This window comes from Pseudophryne corroboree, chromosome 10, assembly GCF_028390025.1.
Source record: "Pseudophryne corroboree isolate aPseCor3 chromosome 10, aPseCor3.hap2, whole genome shotgun sequence".
NCBI classification, from domain to species: domain Eukaryota; kingdom Metazoa; phylum Chordata; class Amphibia; order Anura; family Myobatrachidae; genus Pseudophryne; species Pseudophryne corroboree.
In genome coordinates, this window is record NC_086453.1 from 47,409,133 (window position 1) to 47,430,285 (window position 21,153).

Sequence of the window (21,153 nt, forward strand, 5' to 3'; positions counted from 1 at the left end):
CTTGGCCTCACACCACGCAACATATTTTCTCCAAATGCGGTGATAATGTTGTGCGGTCACTTCTTTCCTGGCTTTAATTAAAGTAGGAATAACTTCCTCAGGAATGCCCTTCTCTTTTAGAATCCGGCGTTCAACCGCCATGCCGTCAAACGCAGCCGCGGTAAGTCTTGGAACATACAAGGTCCCTGCTGAAGCAGATCCCTTCTTAGAGGTAGAGGCCACGGATCCTCCGTGAGCATCTCTTGAAGTTCCGGATACCAAGTTCTTCTTGGCCAGTCCGGAGCTACCAGTATTGTTCTTACTCCTCTTTTCCGTATAATTCTCAGTACCTTTGGTATGAGAGGCAGAGGAGGGAACACATACACTGACTGGTACACCCACGGTGTTACCAGAGCGTCCACAGCTATTGCCTGAGGGTCTCTTGACCTGGCGCAATACCTGTCCAATTTTTTGTTGAGGCGAGACGCCATCATGTCCACCTTTGGTTTTTCCCAACGGTTCACAATCATGTGGAAAACTTCTGGATGAAGTCCCCACTCTCCCGGGTGAAGGTCGTGTCTGCTGAGGAAATCTGCTTCCCAGTTGTCCACTCCCGGGATGAACACTGCTGACAGTGCTATGACATGATTCTCCGCCCAGCGCAGAATCCTTGCAGCTTCTGCCATTGCACTCCTGCTTCTCGTGCCGCCTTGTCGGTTTACGTGGGCGACTGCCGTGATGTTGTCGGACTGGATCAACACCGGCTGACCCTGAAGCAGCGATTTTGCCAGGCTTAGAGCATTGTAGATCGCTCTTAGCTCCAGTATATTTATGTGAAGAGACGTCTCCAGGTTTGACCACACGCCCTGGAAGTTTCTTCCCTTTGTGACTGCTCCCCAACCTCGTAGGCTGGCATCCGTAGTCACCAGGACCCAGTCCTGTATGCCGAATCTGCGGCCCACTAACAGATGGGCAGTCTGCAACCACCACAGGAGAGACAACCTTGTTCTCGGTGACAGTGTTATCCGCTGATGCATGTGCAGATGCGATCCGGACCATTTGTCCAGCAGATCCCACTGAAATGTTCGTGCATGGAATCTGCCGAATGGAATCGCTTCGTACGAAGCCACCATCTTTCCCAGGACTCTTGTGCATTGATGTACTGACACAGTTCCTGGTTTTAGGAGGTTCTTGACAAGTTCGGATAACTCCCTTGCTTTCTCTTCCGGGAGAAATACCTTTTTCTGAACCGTGTCCAGAATCATGCCCAGGAACAGCAGATGTGTTGTCGGGGTCAATTGAGATTTTGGAAGATTTAGAATCCACCCGTGTTGCTGAAGCACTACTTGTGTTAGCGCTACACCGACTTCCAGCTGTTCTCTGGACTTTGCCCTTATCAGGAGATCGTCCAAGTAAGGGATAATTAATACGCCTTTTCTTCGTAGAAGAACCATCATTTCGGTCATTACCTTGGTAAAGACCCGAGGGGCCGTGGACAACCCAAACGGCAGCGTTTGAAACTGATAATGACAGTCTTGTATCACGAACCTGAGATACCCTTGGTGTGAGGGGTAAATCGGGACATGTAGATAAAAGATGCTTATGTCCAAGGACACCATGAAGTCTCCTTCTTCCAGATTCGCTATCACTGCTCTGAGTGACTCCATCTTGAACTTGAATTTCTTTATGTACAGGTTCAAGGATTTCAGATTTAGAATAGGCCTTACCGAACCGTCCGGTTTCGGTACCACAAATAGTGTGGAATAGTACCCCTTTCCCTGTTGTAGGAGGGGTACCTTGACTATCACCTGCTGAGAATACAGCTTGTGAATGGCTTCCAAAACCGACGTCCTTTCTGAGGGAGACGTTGGTAAAGCAGACTTTAGGAACCGGCGAGGGGGAGACCTTTCGAACTCCAGCATGTAACCCTGAGATACTATCTGCAGGACCCACGGGTCCACTTGTGAGTGAACCCATTGATTGCTGAAAATCTTGAGTCGACCCCCCACCGTTCCTGAGTCCGCTTGTAAAGCCCCAGCGTCATGCTGATGGCTTTGTAGAAGCCGGGGCGGGCTTCTGTTCCTGGGCAGGGGCTGCTTGCTGCCCTTTCTTACCCTTTCCTCTGCCTCGCGGCAGATAAGACTGTCCTTTTGGTCGCTTTTTATAGGAGCGAAAGGACTGCGGCTGAAAAGACGGTGTCTTTTTCTGTTGGGAGGGGGTCTGAGGTAAAAAAGTGGATTTGCCGGCAGTTGCCGTGGCCACCAGGTCCGAAAGACCGACCCCAAACAATTCCTCTCCTTTATATGGCAATACTTCCATATGCCTCTTGGAATCCGCATCACCTGACCACTGTCGCGTCCATAAACTTCTTCTGGCAGATATGGACATCGCGCTTACTCTTGATGCTAGAGTACAACATCCCTCTGAGCATCTCGCATATAAAGGAAAGCATCCTTTAATTGCTCTAGAGTCAATAAAATACTGTCCCTATCCAGGGTATCAATATTTTCAGTTAGAGAATCCAACCACACTACCCCAGCACTGCACATCCAGGCTGAGGCTATTGCCGGTCGCAGTATAACACCAGTATGTGTGTATATACTCTTCAGTGTAGTTTCCAGCCTCCTATCTGCTGGATCCTTGAGGGCGGCCGTATCAGGAGACGGCAACGCCACTTGCTTTGATAAACGTGTGAGCGCCTTATCCACCCTAGGGGGTGTTTCCCAGCGCGCCCTAACCTCTGGTGGGAAAGGGTATAATGCCAATAACTTCTTGGAAATTAGCAGTTTTCTATCGGGGTTAACCCACGCTTCATCACACACGTCATTCAATTCCTCTGATTCTGGAAAAAATACAGGTAGTTTTTTCACCCCCCCACATAATACCCCTTTTTGAGGTACCAGCAGTATCAGAGATCTGCAAAGCCTCCTTCATTGCCGTGATCATATAACGTGTGGCCCTATTGGAAAATACGTTTGTTTCTTCACCGTCGACACTAGATTCATCTGTGTCGGTACCTGTGTCGACTGACTGAGGTAAAGGACGTTTTACAGCCCCTGACGGTGTCTGAGACGCCTGAACCGGTACTAACTGGTTTGCCGGGCGTCTTATTTCGTCAACTGACTTTTGTAATGTGCTGACATTATCACGTAATTCCATAACTAAAGCCATCCATTCCGGTGTCGACATTACCATCATCGGCAATTGCTCTGCCTCCACACCAACATCGTCCTCATACATGTCGACACACACGTACCGACACACAGCAGCCACACAGGGAATGCTCTAATCGAAGACAGGACCCCCTAGCCCTTTGGGGAGACAGAGGGAGAGTTTGCCAGCACACACCAAAAGCGCTATAAATGTATATAAACAACCCTAGAAGGTGTTGTTTACTATATATGCGCTCTTAATATATAAATATCGCCAATTTATGCCCCACTTCTCTTTGTTACCCTGTTTCTGTAGTGCAGTGCAGGGGAGAGACCTGGGAGCCTTCCTCACCAGCGGAGCTGAGCAGGAAAATGGCGCTGAGTGCTGAGGAGAATAAGCTCCGCCCCTTTTTCGGCGGGCTTTTCCCCGGTTTTTAAGAAACTGGCCTGGGTTAAAATACATACATATAGCCTTAATGGCTATATGTGATGTATTTATTTTGCCACTAAAGGTAATTATATTGCTGCCCAGGGCGCCCCCAGCAGCGCCCTGCACCCTCCGTGACTGAGTCAGTGAGCCGTGTGACAACAATGGCGCACAGCTGCCGTGCTGTGCGCTACCTTCAAGAAGACTGAGGAGTCTTCTGCCGCCTGCTTTCCGGACCTCCGTTCTGCCGTCTCTTCAGCGTCTGTAAGGGGGATCGGCGGCGCGGCTCCGGGACGAACCCCAGGCTGACCTGTGTTCCGACTCCCTCTGGAGCTAAGTGTCCAGTAGCCTAAGACTCCAATCCATCCTGCACGCAGGTGAGTTGGAAATCTCTCCCCTAAGTCCCTCGATGCAGTGATCCTGTTGCCAGCAGGAATCACTGAGATTGAAACCTAAAAAAAAACTTTTCTAAACAGCTCTTTAGGAGAGCCACCTAGATTGCACCCTCTCGGACGGGCACAAAAACCTAACTGAGGCTTGGAGGAGGGTCATAGGGGGAGGAGCCAGTACGCACCATGTGACCTAAAAGCTTTTTTAGATGTGCCCTGTCTCCTGCGGAGCCCGCTATTCCCCATGGTCCTGACGGAGTCCCAGCATCCACTAGGACGTTAGAGAAAATAAAAAGTGGTGGAATACAAGTGAACACGGGCGTCCTTGGTAGATAGTTGGAGACAAGGTCCTTGAGCAACATCTCATTCAATAAACACGGCAAAGAACATCCTCAGACATCTCATGGTCAATTGTATAAGACAACTCTTTGCACAAGCCAATATTTTCCCTTTCATGATCATCTTTCCAGTAATAAAAATATTTCACATTAACTGGGAGATTTCTCATATATCCTAAAGTTGAGGTATTTCCCATAGCAACCAACCAGATTCTTGCTGTCATTTATCAAATACATTCTATAAAATGATATACTCTCATTGGTTGCCATCAACTTAATTTTTCCTCTTTAGAAGGTAAGTTTAGCTTCGCTCCTAAGCGAGTAAGCAGTTTCCAAGACATTAATTGGACAGCAATGATCCTCCACCCAAATCAATACGTGTTTTGATGGCAACTGCTACCCTTTGCTGTCATTTGATCACATCCTCTAGTCCCATATTAAGCTGTCTACTGCTACCATTAGATGTATGGGCAATAGCCAGGTTTAAAAAAAAACCTAGTGTGGCTACTGATGGGATTGGTGGTAGCTCCTGTCCAATCCAGTCTAATAGTTATCACACACCTCCAGGCTAACAGGCCTGGCTTACTTACCCAGATGTGCAATGAACGTACTTCTCTGCCCCTCGCCTAAGGTAAAGCTCTGCACCCTTTAATAAATAGGTGAATGGGGTTCTTTGCCACCGAAAATAATTTCTATGGAGCATTTTTAATGCAAGCATCAGTATTAACATAAAAAAGGATGGGACCATTATTACTATAAGATGTGAATTTGTCATAAGAACCAAAACAAACTTCTTCGTTCTTTTCTTTTTTAATATAAAAATTAATGTCGTTTTACATTCAGCTCCACTGCTGAGGTTATGGATATATTTATTATCCACAGATCATACTGTAACAGTCAATTCTCACTGATATTATGCTCTCCCATGCCCAGCTCCGTACATAAAAGACATTCGTGCTCTTGCAGGACAACAATGGGCTGCTAACGTAGACCAGATATTGTACAGGGGGTAGGCAACCTTTGGCTCACTAGCCCAAGTTAAACCCTGGCAGGAAAAAACCCATGTGCCAGGCAGCCAATGGACCTAAAATGTTACATCTGGTGGCCATCTTGTGGGCACCATTGCTATTGAAGTCTATGGATTCACATCTATCCCTGCTGGCCCCCAGACATGACCGACTGGTTCTTAATTCCTACATTATTTTGTCCACCCCTATGTCAGTCCTATCAGCCTCTGACACTATCAGGTTCCAAAACCATTGTGGTCATAGATGAGCAACAGCTAGGACACTGTGGATCACAGACCTCTGAAGTAGTGTTTTGTTGTGTACCACCCAACATCCCACTTAAATAAAGTTTTCATTGCACTAAACCGTCAAACATAATCCCACATACATTTAAAAAAAATATATATACATTAACTGAAGTTCCCCACACTAATCTTTTGAGGCTGTCCCCTAATCAAGAAGTCAATGAGTTTCTCGTAAGTCCTTATGCTTTCCGGACAGCGAGGTGAAAGATGCCCTCTACTGGCCATTCAGAAAGGCAGATTTATCTTTCACAGTTAGTCTTTTATGGTTTCCACTTAGATTAATTCGGTCACCTTAGACTGCACTTAAAGGGACATGCTCGTCAGGTTCTCATGGCTGAGAAGTCCTTTTCTTGAACTGCTGACAACATGGCTGGGGCCACAGTATTCCTGAAGGTTGTGGCGCAAAGTCACCAGTGCAGAACCCAAACATGCTCTGTTGGGTGCTTGGGAGCCTCCAGGTAGTTGCAAAAGCAGGGTGACTACACCAGCCATGCCATCGTCCGTGGGCTCTAGCGTGATGGGACCAACTCGGAAGCTGGAATAGGTGTACCCCAGTAGCTGAGACAAGAAAGGGTCTGAGTGCCTTAACGAGGGAGGCTGTGGTGCAGATGGGTCGTAGGACTTGACCCTGGGTTTGGAGCGGTGATGATGATGGTGGTGATGGTGATGAGGAATTGATGGTAAAACTGGCCCTCCAGGGAAACACCCCACCATCTCCACATCTGGATGAAAGTAGACAGTCAATTTAGCAAAGGGCCGACTAGCCATTTTACTCATCTCCTGGAGGTGACGCCTCTGCTCCCTGCGCACATCAAGCCATTGTTTCACTTTCCAGAGCAAGACACAGGCAGAAAGGAACAGGAAGAAGCAGCTGAAGAAAACTGAGAAGAAGACAAAGAGATCTATGTGCGCTTGGTCTTGGCGGAAGAAGAGCAGGCCTTGGGACTCCCCGGAACCTCTGTCCGAGTTGCCCAATAGTAACAGGTAAAAGCGGCTGTTTTTCAGCGTATGCAGCTCATGCGGGTATGTTATGACCACACGGTCTCTGACACCACGAACGATCAGCACAGTCTGTTGATTGCGAACTGTAATATAGGTAATTAACCCCCTTGGATGTTCCTCGCGAAGCCAAGAGGATCTACTGAAGGTATTCAACACACTGTGATTGAGCAACGCAGCAGTGAGCGGTTCGGGGCCCCCGTGCCCTTCCAGTTCTGCCAGTCTGTAAATGCCCACAGAATGAACACCAGTTAACAGGTCAACATCAACAGCAAAGGTCTCTGGGGAGGTGGAAACAAACACATCCACACAACCGAATGTGACGTCAACAGTGACTCTGATGTCCACGTTGGTGAACTTCGGCTGAACCCCAAAGAAGACACTTCGCCCAAAAGGCAGGTTCTGGATGTTGGGCTCATGGAAGCAGTTACTCTGTGACGTCGGATCAAAGCAGTACTCCTGCTCCACGGTCATCAGTCGGTAACACTGCCGACCATTCACCGGGTTACCGTGGAAAGAATCTTTGCACTTTGCACACTGAAGCATACGAAGGGAAGAAAAAAAAAAGAAAGAAAAAAAAGAGTAGGTTTGTGAGACAGTTAAAATTGAAAAAAAAAACCCTATAAATAGATATTATACAAGGTACCAAAAACTATGGGCATCATTCACTTTAATGACCACTCAACCAAAAGACAATTACTCTACAGGGAAACTTCCTACTGCATTCCCAACTCTCAGCAGAGTAAAAGAGACAAATGTTTAACTTAAAAAACGGTGTACCCTCTATATCAGGGCTGGCCAAACCGGTCTTCGAGATCTAACAACAGTACATGTTTTCCAGGCCTCCTGGAGATCTGTAGAATTGTCAGTTAGGAATGAATGCAGCACATCTTAATTAGTAATGACTACACCTGTGCACCAGCTAGGTGGTCTGGAAAATGTGAACTGTTGGTAGATCTCGAGGACTGGTTTGGCCAGCTCTGCTCTATATAGTCTAATATAAAATTACAGCTGAAATGCAATATTATATTCCATAGGTTGCCAGTCCAATGTAATCTGTGCTAAAGCCCTTATCTCTTTGGCTTCCTAGTTATTATGGTGACAGGAGACCTCTGCTGGAAAGATCAGTGAACTGCAGGATGACACGATAAACGAACAGACCAGAGAGGCAGTACCTAATTATACGAGTGGTCATCTAATATGGACCTGACTGGTATTTACCCATCCTCTATCCCATCCATAAAGTCAGGTCCTTCAGCTCTCCTACCGCTGTACACAAGCTCTCCAGCAGTGCCCCCCACAGTAAATACTGGGATCTTGACACAAGGATCAAACAGCAGACATACTGCCGTCAATGTACTAGAAGTAGGTTCTTTGTGTACCTCCCCAAAACTGAGCCCTTAATGGTGATCCTCAGATGACTAGAATTGCTAAATGGAAGTACCTAGCTACAACTTAGATTTCAGTATCACTAGGATTTGGTCATGATTGGATAAACACCTACTAGTAAGATTAGCACAATATATAATCTGCTGCAAATAACATACTGTACCACCTTATACTTACAGGGTTTCTCCTAAACCTTATACCACCTCCAAACCATCCTAAGTTACACTTTATCCGCCTCCTTGGAGAATTTTTTAATACGGTTTAAAATTTGACAAGGATCAACTCTTGTGTTCAACCTTCAGGTTTCTGTCACTTATATACCCAGCTTATAACTCAATTAGGTCTTCACAATGGTCACAACAGCAGGAGAGATATGCAAGCCGATCTTGTGGGAGGCAGTGACCTGTCCACATGCGTGATTTTGTTAGAGGGAAAGGGCTGGATGTGACAGAGGCAGTGACAAGATGGGGGAATGGAGGCAGCAAGATACCACAGACTGAGAGATATAGTAAAAGTAGCAGGGTTCCCCAGCAGCACAGTCATGTATTAGAGAGGACAGGGCTGGATGTGACAGGGGCAGTGACAAGATGGGGGAATGGAAGCAGCAAGATACCACAGAATGAGAGACATATAGTAAAAGTAGCAGGGTTCCCCAGCAGCACAGAATATATCAGGATAGGAGTAATGTATTAGCAAGGAAAGGGCTGGATGCGACAGGGACAAATGACACAATGTGCGGAGGGGAGCGACGGCAGCATGAAGCCACAGACAGAGTTATATAGTGGAAGGAGCAGGTTCCCCCGCAGCACAGAGTATATCAGGAGATGAGTGATGTGTTACTGAGGACAGAGCTATATTGGAAGGAGGTAAGATTTAATAATTGTAAATAAAAATGGTCCTGGAAACACTCGTGTACCTGGTATCTATAGCACTCCTTCTTGTCAGACTGGGGACTGTTTTGACAATTTTGGGTCTCTGTGTTATTGCTACAAGGGCAATTTGTCCCATCGATCTCATTGCATGTATCTGCATGTCCGTTGCATTGACATCTGTGAACGACACGGGAGACTGTTACACAAATAGCAGCACTGTGGGAGAATGGCGTTACATCGCGAAACATTAACAAATTACAAGAACATAAATGTGCATTTATAAATAGACTCTATACTGAGAGAGACTAAATGTAAAACATGTGAATAAACCTATTTCCTGCTGAAGCCCATCACTTGTGTCATCCAGTTATTTGGGAGTTACTAAGAGTGATAAGAATATATGGTCAGGCTATGAGAAAGGGAGACTTGGGTTTTTTGCTAGCTTGCAAATTAACCAAACCAAAATAACGTTAAATTTCCTCCTTGGCACCCACAACCAGTCGCACAGAGAGGAATGGGGGAGGGGGTACTAGTTACCCAGGCTTCTCGAAGGGGCCCGGCCGGTCCACGTGACCCTAGACCGCTAGATTTATTAAGCAGTCAGCTGAACTTTTCAGTGATGCCACTACACAATCCGTTCCACAATAATCGCTGCCCATAGCAGATATAAAATTAATAACTAGACGCAGGACATAATTAAAAATAGGTAAACCTATGTCAAATTAATGCTGCTCCTAATTTAGTAACTTGTTACTAAAGATATCACAAACAATGGAAAATGGTGACTTACTAAACGAACAAGGGCCCTAATTCCGAGTTGTTCGCTCGCTAGCCGCTTTTCGCAGCAGTACACACGCTAAGCCGCCGCACTCTGGGAGTGAATCTTAGCTTAGCAGAATTGCGAACGAAAGAATCGCAATATTGCGAAAAGATTTTTCTGTGCAGTTTCTGAGTAGCTCGAGACTTACTCTTCCAGTGCGATCAGTTCAGTGCTCGTCGTTCCTGGTTTGACGTCACAAACACACCCAGCGTTCGCCCAGACACTCCTCCGTTTCTCCAGCCACTCCCGTGTTTTTCCCAGAAACGGTAGCGTTTTTTCACACACACCCATAAAACGGCCAGTTTCCGCCCAGAAACACCCACTTCCTGTCAATCACACTACGATCACCAGAACGAAGAAAAAACCTTGTAATGCCGTGAGTAAAATACCAAACTTCTTAGCAAATTCACTTGGCGCAGCCGCAGTGCGAACATTGCGCATGCGCAGTTAGCGTAAAATCGCTGCGATGCGAAAAAAATTAACGAGCGAACAACTCGGAATGAGGGCCAATAAGAGCACAATAAGTTCAATTGTGCTTGCATAAAATATCACAGTTAATAAGTAATACGTTAAAACAAAACCTATATAAGTACATCACACTGACATAACTATATTAGATATCAGCACATTGCTGGGAGTGCACCAGAAACGCACACTCTGCTGGCAGAGAGTAATCATTATAGACCACGTCCTGTGGAGCAGGCTACACCCTAAGTACTCACTTGGTGCAACGTTTATCTAGCAGAAAGTATCCAGGTAGGCAGCCCTCACACTTGTCCCCCAGGCTGTTATTCTGGCAATGTACACACAGAGCTGTATCCTCCGAGGGGCCCTGAGTCACCCAGGTTGGGATCTGCAGGCACATAAACAGGTTATGTTTAATAATGAGAAAATGCATTACACACCCCGAGATAAAGGAGGCGCTGTGTTAGTTTAAGTGATGGAAGTAGAAGCTGTACCTCACCAGCTGATACTCTATCATTTCTTCCATGAAATTCAGATATATTCCAACGTTTTGGGGAAAAGGGGGGGGGGTGTTTAAACACCACCATCGTCAGAAAAAGGAGTTTTAGGTACATAACATATATACCAGTGTATAAATATTTTTAGATTTTTATATATACTGAATATATTTATGTATATATCATTCACTCTGTACATACCTTATCAGGGTTCAGTGAATACTTCTCAGGCTCCCTCACGGCCTTCTCGTGTTCCTCCATGGTCATACATGCTTCACTATTTCCGCGGCAGAAATCCAGGCAGGGCCGGCAGGTACCACCATTCACAGCTGATCCCACAAAGAGGGGCTTGCACTTCTCACAGTGCTCTCCCTGGCATGAAGAAAGCAAAGCATCAAGAGAGGGTGGGGAGATAGGCAGAGCAGCCTGCTGTTCCGGAAACGACAACTCCCAGCATGTCCAAAGTAACAGCAATTCATCAAACGTGGGCTACTTTTTTCTTTCTGGGTTTGCTGGAACTTGTAGTTCAGCTGGAAAGCAGTTTGCCCTTGCTTGCAGCAGAGTACTCAGAATATATTCCTTATAAGAACGGCAGCCACATGTAACTCACTAACCATAGTGTTGTTGTGGCACTGGAGACACAAGTCTTCTGCGCCAAGTCCTGCGCAGTTGCTGTGCTTATTACAACGGCAGGCCACCGAACAGTTCTCCCCGACGTAGCCAAAGTCACAGCGGCACCGGTTAGGCTCCACACAGGTCCCGTTCACACAGCCGTGTTCACAAACAGGGTGACACAAGCCTGTTACACTGGATGGGAAGGAGAAAATAGCAAGGGACAGATTCACACTATGGGGATACAAATTAGGGAGTAGATATATTATGTTCTCTGCTGTGGCTGGCACACTTACTTATGCAGTGTGTATCCTTTCTTGCATGTGCACTTGAATCCGTGTGGCAGATCACTGCAGTTCTGCGTCTCGTTGCAATCGTGATGCTGGTTCAGACATTCATTCTCCGGTGGGCAGAACATGAAAGCCCAGTGAGACTCTAAGGAACTGCACTGCTCTCCGAACTCTGTGACCGGCAAATACATTAGGAATCAGTCGCCATGTGCCCGAGAGTCATTTCTCACACAATTACGCATGGAATCAGAGCACGACTTTATTGTAACAAGAGGATTCTGGAGCGAACTTTCCCATCTCTCTAGAGCAGGTCTGACCAACCTGTGGCTCACAAGTCCCAGCATGCCCTTCCTCAGTTTTGCCATTACGGAACGCTAAAACTTTGGCAGGACATGCTGGAATTTATAGTTTCAGAAGAGCTGGACAGCCACAGGTTGGCCAGGCCTGCTCTAGCGTCTAGGATGGCATGGGATGAGCGAGTGGACCTCGCTGTGCAGCCATTACACAAACTGCTTACAGTACACTGGACATCATTCTTCTTACCTTAAATACTAAATTACAGAAGTTATAAGTACTTAGCTCAGATGTGTACCTGAACTGTGTGGGGTCCTGAGGACCGAGTTTGAGAACCTCTGTGATAATGTATAACTTACAGATCTCTGTTTCAGGTGGTGTTACCCTTTATCAGCAGCCAGAGAGTACGTAATACCATTTTACAGACAACAGCATTGGTTGCATTAGAAGTGATTTTATAGTACTACTTCCACCCAAGTCACAGAACACTTTGGTCCTGATGCAGAAGTAGACGTAGTGTCAGCAGATCTATCAGCCGCACCACTGGACATTGCACCTGCCTACGGTAGGCACAGAATGTCCGTGGGTCTATGGCTGCCACTGTCATTGGAACTGCATCTTCAGACGCAGTTCCCGACACCAACGTGTCCGCCGCTGTTAGCCAATCCCCAGTCACCGTCCAGGAACACCAATCGAAACTGCATGGATCTCCATGCAATTTCTACACGGATCCCTCGGCGGTAACTGCTGGGAAACGTGCAAAAGTAAAACCTGATGTCTTACTAACATCCGCTGCAGAATCACCAATCATAGTTTATTCACTACCTTTAGCCCTAGGAACGAATTGTTACTGTGCATTTAACATTTTGACTGACCTTGAGTGGGTCCACTGATTCCTCCTTCCAGACACCTCCCTTCACCGTTGCCTCCTCTGCGGGCACACCAGCCACAGCGGGGGTGCTGGATGCAGGCAGCACAATGATTATGATGAGAGCAAGATGGCGAGCAGCTCTCCGCTCCGCTCAGGACTCTGCCGCAGGCACCAGCAGCGCATTGCATTGGCAGGAAGGTGGGGCTCATGCACTGTAAGAAGAGACGATCAAAGTGATAGATCCAAAAAGACCACATATCACTTATGTGCGGTCATCCTCCTAGCTAGGTGTACTGTACCTTGGGCTAACACTGTATTGTATTTCATGTTCTGTCACACAATATAGTCACTGATCAGACAAGTGTTGGGTACAAGGCTGGTAAGACAATTGAGTTCCGGGGATGCTTACCTGCTTCAGAGCTACACTCCACACACATTGCTGCCAGCCCCCGTCTGCTCCCTTGGAGCCGAGACACTCATGGCACGTGCTGTGGTTATAACAAGGTGTAGGACATGGAAGAGGTGGCGAAGACTCCACTGGCATTGGCGAGACATTGAGTAACGAGTGGCTGAAACAGGTCCAGTCATAGGTGGGCTGCACACTAAGGATCCGACGGGTCTCTCCTGGGAGAGGTAGAGAGAGAGAGAGAGAGAGAGAGAGAGAGAGAGAGGGGTTATCTGAAGACCAGATGCAGCTTCTGGACACACTGAAATAAAGAAGATGGATAAAGGAAGATAGGTCTATTGCAGATGTGCAGCTTCTGGAATTTTGTACCTGTGCGTTTAAACTGGCGGGTCCACATGCACTTTCCCGACGCAATGCACTTGTGGCAATCGGAGGCTTCGCACGAGATCTCAGAGCAGTTGCTGGCTAGGAAGATCTCACGCTGGTTAATGCGACAGTCGTTTTCGGAAGTGCAGCTTCCGTTACTCCCAATGCAGGCGCCTTCTGGACAGTTTGTGCACCACTTGCAGCGGGGGGAACCCTGTAACGAAGACTGGACATGCGCCAACTTCTTTGATATAATTTTAGCACACTCAGAACACTTGGAGAACAACATGATATGCAGCGCAATGTCCTTACGGTGGCGAGCTGGGCACTCAGTGAGCGAGGGTGCTGTGCCAGGCACTCACTGCAGGTCTTCAGTCTCCGGCACTCATCTGCGGATCTTGGCAACGGGAAACATGACAAAAAAGCTTGGGGGCAACTGCGTCTGAAGGACAAAAGGGAGCCGCTAGGTTATCACTATGGAAGAACATGGGCTGGTATAACGGTATACAGAGTGGTTTATGTGTGTACATTCCATTAAAGCCCTTCTCCAAGGCCGTAGGGGAGACACAGATGGTGGCTTATGTTTAACCAAGTGGCAGATGTATTAAGCCTGGAGAAGTGATAAAGCAGTGATAAATAGAAGGTGATAACGCACCAGCCAATTAACTCCAAACTGTCATTTTCAAACCTGATTGGCTGGTGCATTATCACCTTCCACTTATCACTGCTTTGTCACTTCTCCAGGATTAATACATCTGCCCCCAAAAGAGGAAAGAGTGCTGGAAAAGAATGGACTCCTCCTCTCTATCCTCCCTGCTTCTGATGACCCAGCGAGTGAGAGAAGCAGAGCAGAACAGACACTGTACTGGCAGGTTGGTTGAGGAATTTATTTTCTCATTCCCCGTCTCCAATATGCCGAACCTAACCCACCATCTGTGCCACCTCACTCATGAAATAATACTCATTACAGAATAAACTGAGATGTGGAAAAACACATAGGCTTATTAATAAACACAATGGGATGTAGCCGAGAGCTCCTCTGTGGAAGAATACAGAATAATATACACACAACATGACATCTGCTCTGATTTCTTACCTCTCGGCAATGTCTGCAGATAAACAGCTGTTCTGGCACCAGACACAGCTGCCTGAGCTCTGATTGCAGGAGGAGGGGGAGCTGAATAGCATACAGGGGTCAGAGGGCACAGAGAGCGTTACCATGCGCCCCAAGGCTACGCCATTAAACCCGCCAGAGATGTAGAGCCGGCTGCCAACCACAGCTACAGCGTGGCCTATTGACTGGTTCATCGGGACGCCCAGAACTGCATCTGGGGAGTAGAAGAGATCAGTAATATAAGCACAGGTCAGCTTGTCATGCTGCTTACACATCATCTTACCAATTGGGGCACGTAGTAAAAAGTCAGACTTTAGCCACTTAACTAACACTCTCCGAAATTGTTGGATTTTTTTAATGAGAAAATTAGGTTAAAAAAACGTGTATTTACATTTATCCAAAATGATTTTATTTTTAAAATATTATTAAAAAAAAAAAAAAAAAAAAATCTATATATCTATATATATATATATCTATATCTATCTATATCTATCTATATCTATCTATCTATATATTAGCGTTTCCAAACATCAGCTCTATCAGAACTATCGGAAAACCAGGAACATCGCAACCATCGTGACTTCCTAGCGGCTGCAGCCACCAGGTACACACAGGGGGTGGCTGGATGGGGGGGTTCATTTAAATTTCCCCAGTGGCTACTAAAGTCTGCAGCTGCCAGTTGGGGAGTCCTGCTATGCTGACCCATCAGCAGCACAGCAGACACTGAGGGAGGGTACAGGGAGGCAGAGAGACCTTTGAGGGCAGCAGCTGCAGGAAGATGCTCTTCCAGCAGCAGCCCACGCTGTGTATCTGACTGGTTGCATCTTTTGCGACCAGGTCAGATAACACACTGTCTGGGGTGGTCACAAATGATGCAACAATGCCAGGCAAGTGGTTAAGGGGTTTATTTACTAAGGTGTGGATTTACAGACGTGGAGATGTTGCCCATAGCAACCAGAATCTAGCTATTATTTTCTAGAAGGTGCTAGATAAGTAGAATCTGATTGGTTGCTTTGGGCAATGTCTCCACTTCTATAAACCCACAACATAGTAAATAAGGAGATTTATGGTAAGACTTACCATTGTTAAATCTCTTTCTGCGAGGTACACTGGTTTCCACAGGGAATAACATCGGGGTGTAGAGTTGGATCTTGAGCCGAGGCACCAACAGGCTACAGCTTTGACTGTTCCCAGGATGCACTGCACCACCTCCTCTATAACCCCGCCTCCAGGAACTGGAGCTCAGTTTTGTTAACCAGTCCAATGCAGTAGCAGGTAAGAGAGACGGTAGATGTTAGTCACATAGACCCACATTCTCACGACAGGAGCCGGTTTGTGGGCCTTCAACATAGTTTGAATAACCGCCTCAGAAAATCCTTTGGCCCTCAGGAGTGAAGCTTCAAGAGCCACGCCGTCAAAGTCAGTTTTGCCAGGTCCTGGTAAACACAAGGGCCCTGAACGAGGAGGTCTGGGCGTTGAGGAAGTAGAAGAGGACGCTCGATCGAGAGACCCTGCAGGTCTGAGAACCAATGCCGTCTGGGCCACGCTGGATCGACTAGAAGCACTATTCCACCTTCTTGCTTGAACTTCCGTAGTACGTAGTACTAGTACGTAGGCAGGAGTGACACTGGAGGGAACATGTATGGCAGCCGAAAGTTCCATGGAATTGCCAGTGCGTCCACAAACGCTGCTTGAGGATCCCTTGTCCTTGCTTCGAAGACCGGAACCTTGTGATTGTGTCGAGACACCATCAGGTCTACATCTGGTAGACCACACTTGTCCACTAGGAGTTGGAAAACCTCTGGATGAAGACTCCACTCCCTGGCGTGTACATCCTGATGACTGAGGAAGTCCGCTTCCGAGTTGAGGACCCCCGGAATGAACACTGGAGATACTGCGGGCAGATGGCGTTCCGCCCATCGAAGAATTTTTGACTCTTTCATCATTGCCATGCGGCTTCAAGTGCCGCCGTGATGATTTATGTACGCCACCGTGGTGGCGTTGTCTGATTGTACTGGAACAGGCCTGTTCTGTACGAAAGGCAGGGCCAGTATCAACGCACTGAACACTGCCCGCAATTCCAGAATGTTTATCGGGGGGAGAGATTATCTCCAGGGGCGGTGGACCAGGGCGGAGTGTTGCTCCAACACCGCGCCCCAAACCTGCAGACTGGCATCCGTCGTTAGGAGGACCCAGTTGAAGATCCAAGAGGGACTACCCCTGCTCAATTGTTGGTCCTGTAGTCACCAACTCACTGACAGCCGAACCTCCGGAGTCAAGGAGATCATGCGAGACCTGATCCGGTGAGGCAAGCCGTCCCACTTGGAAAGGATTAACCACTGCAGAGGGTGGGAATGAAATTGAGCGTACTCTCCCATGTTGAAAGCCGACACCATGAGGCCTAGTACTTGCATCGCCGAGTGTATTGACATTCTATGGCGAGAGAGGAAGCATCCGATTCTGTCCTGAAGTTTCAGGACCTTCTCTGGAGACCAGAACAAACGTTGGTTGTGTGTGTCCAGTAATGCCCCTAGGTGCACCATGCTCTGAGCAGGGACCAGTGAGGATTTCTTCCAGTTGATGAGCCACCTGTGGGTTTGCAGGAATTGGACCGTCAGTTACAGATGACAGAGGAGAACCACTGGGGAGTTTGCCCGGATCAACAAGTCGTCCAGATACGGCAGGATCCTGATACCACGACGGCGGAGAAGGACCGTCATGACCATGGTAAAGATCCGAGGAGCCGTGGTCAGTCTGTAAAGGCAAGGCTTTGAACTATTAATGAAGGTTGCCAATAGCAAACCGTAGATATTGCTGATGCGGCATGGCAATAGGTATGTGTAGGTAAGCATCCTGTATGTCCAAGGATACCATATAGTCCTTGGGTTCCAAAGCCAGTACAATAGAGCGCAGAGTTTCCATACGAAATTTGGACACCCTCATAAATTTGTTTAAAGATTTGAGGTCGAGTATTTATTTGGCTACGGAACTAGGAACAGCGTCGAATAGTATCCCCTGCCTCTCTGAGACAGAGACACCGGCACTACCACTCCTGTATCCAGGAGGGATTGGACAACCAAATGTAGAGTTTGTGCTTTTAACGAATCCGTAGGGATAACAGTTGAGCAAAACTGGTGAGGGGAACGTCTCTTGAAAGAGATCGCATACCCGTGAGAGACCACTTCCTGCACCCAGGCGTCCAAAGTGGTCTTTAACCATACCTGGGCGAACTGCAGAAGTCAGCCTCCCATCCTGGGGTCCCCCAGGGGGATGCCCACCCCGTCATGCAGCAGGCTTGTCCGGTTTGGAAGCAGGCTGACGAGCGGCCCAAGAACGTTTAGGTTTGGGCTTAGAGGATTTGGGAGTGCGAGCCTGTCTTGGGTACGCCTGACCCTTTGCTTTACCTGAAGGATGAAAGGAACGAAAAGTAGTACTCTTAGCCTTCGGAATCGAAGGATTAGTACTTGGGAGAAAAGCAGTCTTGGCCGACGCCAAGTCACAATCTTGTTCAGATCATCTCCAAACAGTATATCTCCCTTAAAAGGGAGCACCTTCAAGGTCTTCTTAGAGTCCAGGTCCACAGGCCAGGACCATAACCACAGAATCCGGCGTGCCAGGATAGGCATAGTAGATGCCTTGGCCGCCATAACGCCTGCATCAGAGGCCACCTCCTGAATATAGTGAGAGGCTGTGGTAATATATGACAGATATTGTCTGGCAGTGTCAGAAAAATTCAGAGGTAGCTCTTCCTCAACTGCTTGAACCCATGCAGTCCAAGAGGCTGCCATAGTGGGTCTTTGTCAGAGATTTTCAACCTTTTACAACTCGCGGCACACTGAACAAGATTTAAATATTGCCAAGGTACACTCTAATATAATGGTAATGCATGGTGCAGTTTATTTATTTATTAACAGTTTCTTATATAGCGCAGCAAATTCCGTTACGCTTACAATTGGAAAGAACAATGATATAACAAAACTGGATAATAACAAACAGTCATAGAAGTAGGAGGGCCCTGCTCGCAAGCTTACAATCTATAGGGAAATAGGCATTTATACACAAGGATAGGTGTTTTCTATTGCATAGTTGTCCACCAGATTGCAAAGGTTCTTGGTGGGCTGTACGATATGGTCACACAGCAATGATGAACCGGGGTCGGGAGGAAGGGTGAGAAGACATGTGCGGATATGTGTGGACTGTGCAGAGTGAATGCAATTTGATAGGAAGGTTTATGAAAGTTATGTGGGCGGTTCTTGAATTTGATACACTTTCCTGAAGAGGTGAGTTTTCAGGGAACGCTTGATGGTTTGGAGACTAGAAGAGAGTGCAGTTGCGTGTCCTAGGAGGTCATGTTGCAGCTGCTCCATAGGTAATGTCTGAGCCACATCTGAGAAAGCCAGAAGAGCCCAACACTGCCCGGGCCCAAAATTAGAACTGGCTCTGCAACCACTAAACACACCAGTATTTATCGTTCCAGGGCCTCATTAGTTGCAAAACACTGTTGGGCCTGGCTGTGCTTCTATGGGGCACACTAGTGTGCCACAGCACAGTGGTTGAAAAACACTGGTCTATGTACAGCACCTGTAAGAGTGTAAATAGACTTCAAGCAATCCTCCACACGATTATCCATCGGTTCCTTCAAAGAAGTGACGGTAGTGACAGGCAGAGTAGATGACACCACAAGACGGGCTACATTTGAGTCCACTGGTGGCGGGGTTTCCCACTTGTTACTCAACTATGCAGAGATAGGATAACGAGCTAGCATCTTTTTAGACGGGGAAAATTTCTTTCCTGGAGAAGACCAGGATTCCTGACATATGTCAATTAAATAGTCAGAATGACTAATTTAGCAACCTTCTGACGTTTGAATTTATCAAGTTTTTTTGACATATCAGAAAGGTCAATACTTATCATCAATCTGAAGAATCAGCTTGATAGCCTCCACTAGGTCAGGAACATCAACCTGTGTTGTAGATTCCTCATCAGAAGCAGCGGTATCAGCATCTGACGGATCAGTATATTCCCCATCCGAATCGGAAGAATCATCCGAAATATTAGTGAATTGTGAGGCAGCAATGGCCCGCTTAGATGACCCTTTGGTCCCAGTAGGGCGAGGGTTAGGTTTCTGTTTAACCAAGGACTGATTTAATTGCTGTAACTGGGATGACAGCGTATCCACCCATGGTGGATTAACTATAGGGACAATATGTGGCTTTAATGGCAGGACGTCCCACAGGGGGCGTAAGTTGTGTTACAAGCGTAGTCAGCATACTTGAAAATGCAGCCCAAGGTGGATCTTGATTTGCCACAGGTGCTGCGGGCTGACTAGAGGGTGCAGAACACCCAGTACACCTGAACCCTCAGCAGAAATCTTTTCCTCAGGTAAATCCGTGGCGCCAGCACTGCCTGATGCAGGAGCGTCTGCGGATTTCCCGCCCTGTGTAGCTGACATTATTGGGAATGTAGCCTTAGGGCGTATCAGTGCAATATAGCCAGACAAACACAATACCTGACAAAACCCCTAAGATATGTGACCGCAATTGCCGAGCACAAACAAAGGATTTACAAAACCGTATATCCTGTGGAACACTATATGGTACATGAGACCCTGACGCATTTAGACACCCCAGGGCAAAGAATGTAGTGATAGCAATATGTGTGATACACATAATAGAATCCCTTGGTGAAGGGATGTGAAGAGCAATACCCCACTGTTATTATCTGCTGACATATAATTATGTTCAATATTATGTGTATGTGAAAAAGGGTTTGCTGATCTATCAATGTTGAATTGAGCATATTTTTATAAACATTTTTTTTTTTTTTTTTTTACTGAGGCATACTGACTATCTGTATGGATTGCTTGCCTATTAGAAAGCAATTAAGCGCCCTCTGATTCATTTGGTGGTGATACGTGGTGTGGATCCTCACTAACAGGAGGATTATTTTGTAGGTGCTGCTGTTTGAATAGCGCAAGATAAGGGCAAATTTGGGATTTTTTATATATATATATATATATATATATATATATATATATATATATATATATATATATATATATATATATATAAATCCAATAGAGAAGCAGGAGCACTCACCAGTCTTCAAGGTAGCAAAATAACTTTTATTCAGATCATTAGTGCAGAGGTCAGATCAACGTTTCGGTCTGCATGTAGACCGAAACGTTGATCTGACCTCTGCACTAATGATCTGAATAAAAGTTCTTTTGCCACCTTGAAGACTGGTGAGTGCTCCTGCTTTTCTATTGGATTTGTGTTGGAATGGGACTCTGTTCCCATCTATTTGGATGTCACCCCAGCAAGTTTCTCTAAACACGTGAGTGTGGACACTACTCTGTGTATATATATATATATATATACACACACACACACACACACACACACACACACACACACACACACACACAATCATTCACATCTCTACTGCTTGATTAAATACTGACCCAAACATCTCTAATGAAGATATGATGGAACAGCTGCTCCTAACATAACCAGTAACCTTCCTGCATAATGTCCCCTTAGGCTTTAGTGACAACGGCAG

The 21,153-nt window shown here is 46.7% G+C and overlaps 1 protein-coding gene across 4 annotated transcripts in view; it reads right to left on the reverse strand.

Moving 5' to 3' along the window:
• Positions 1–5,076: 5,076 nt before the first annotated feature.
• The window catches only part of MEGF8 (multiple EGF like domains 8), a 106,906-nt gene continuing 90,829 nt past the window's right edge, over positions 5,077–21,153 (reverse strand). For 3 of the 4 annotated variants that reach the window (XM_063942332.1, XM_063942333.1, XM_063942334.1), the window contains exons 33-43: positions 14,575–14,806; positions 13,791–13,920; positions 13,482–13,704; positions 13,116–13,330; positions 12,711–12,918; positions 11,548–11,713; positions 11,254–11,446; positions 10,841–11,011; positions 10,400–10,530; positions 8,902–9,034; positions 5,077–7,133 (exon numbers count right to left, since the gene is read on the reverse strand). In XM_063942332.1, the coding sequence (XP_063798402.1) occupies positions 5,901–7,133; positions 8,902–9,034; positions 10,400–10,530; positions 10,841–11,011; positions 11,254–11,446; positions 11,548–11,713; positions 12,711–12,918; positions 13,116–13,330; positions 13,482–13,704; positions 13,791–13,920; positions 14,575–14,806 (3,035 nt within the window). In that variant the 3' untranslated portion in view covers positions 5,077–5,900. The remainder of the gene's footprint in view (positions 7,134–8,901; positions 9,035–10,399; positions 10,531–10,840; positions 11,012–11,253; positions 11,447–11,547; positions 11,714–12,710; positions 12,919–13,115; positions 13,331–13,481; positions 13,705–13,790; positions 13,921–14,574; positions 14,807–21,153) is intronic. The other variant, XM_063942335.1, reaches the window with a different exon arrangement.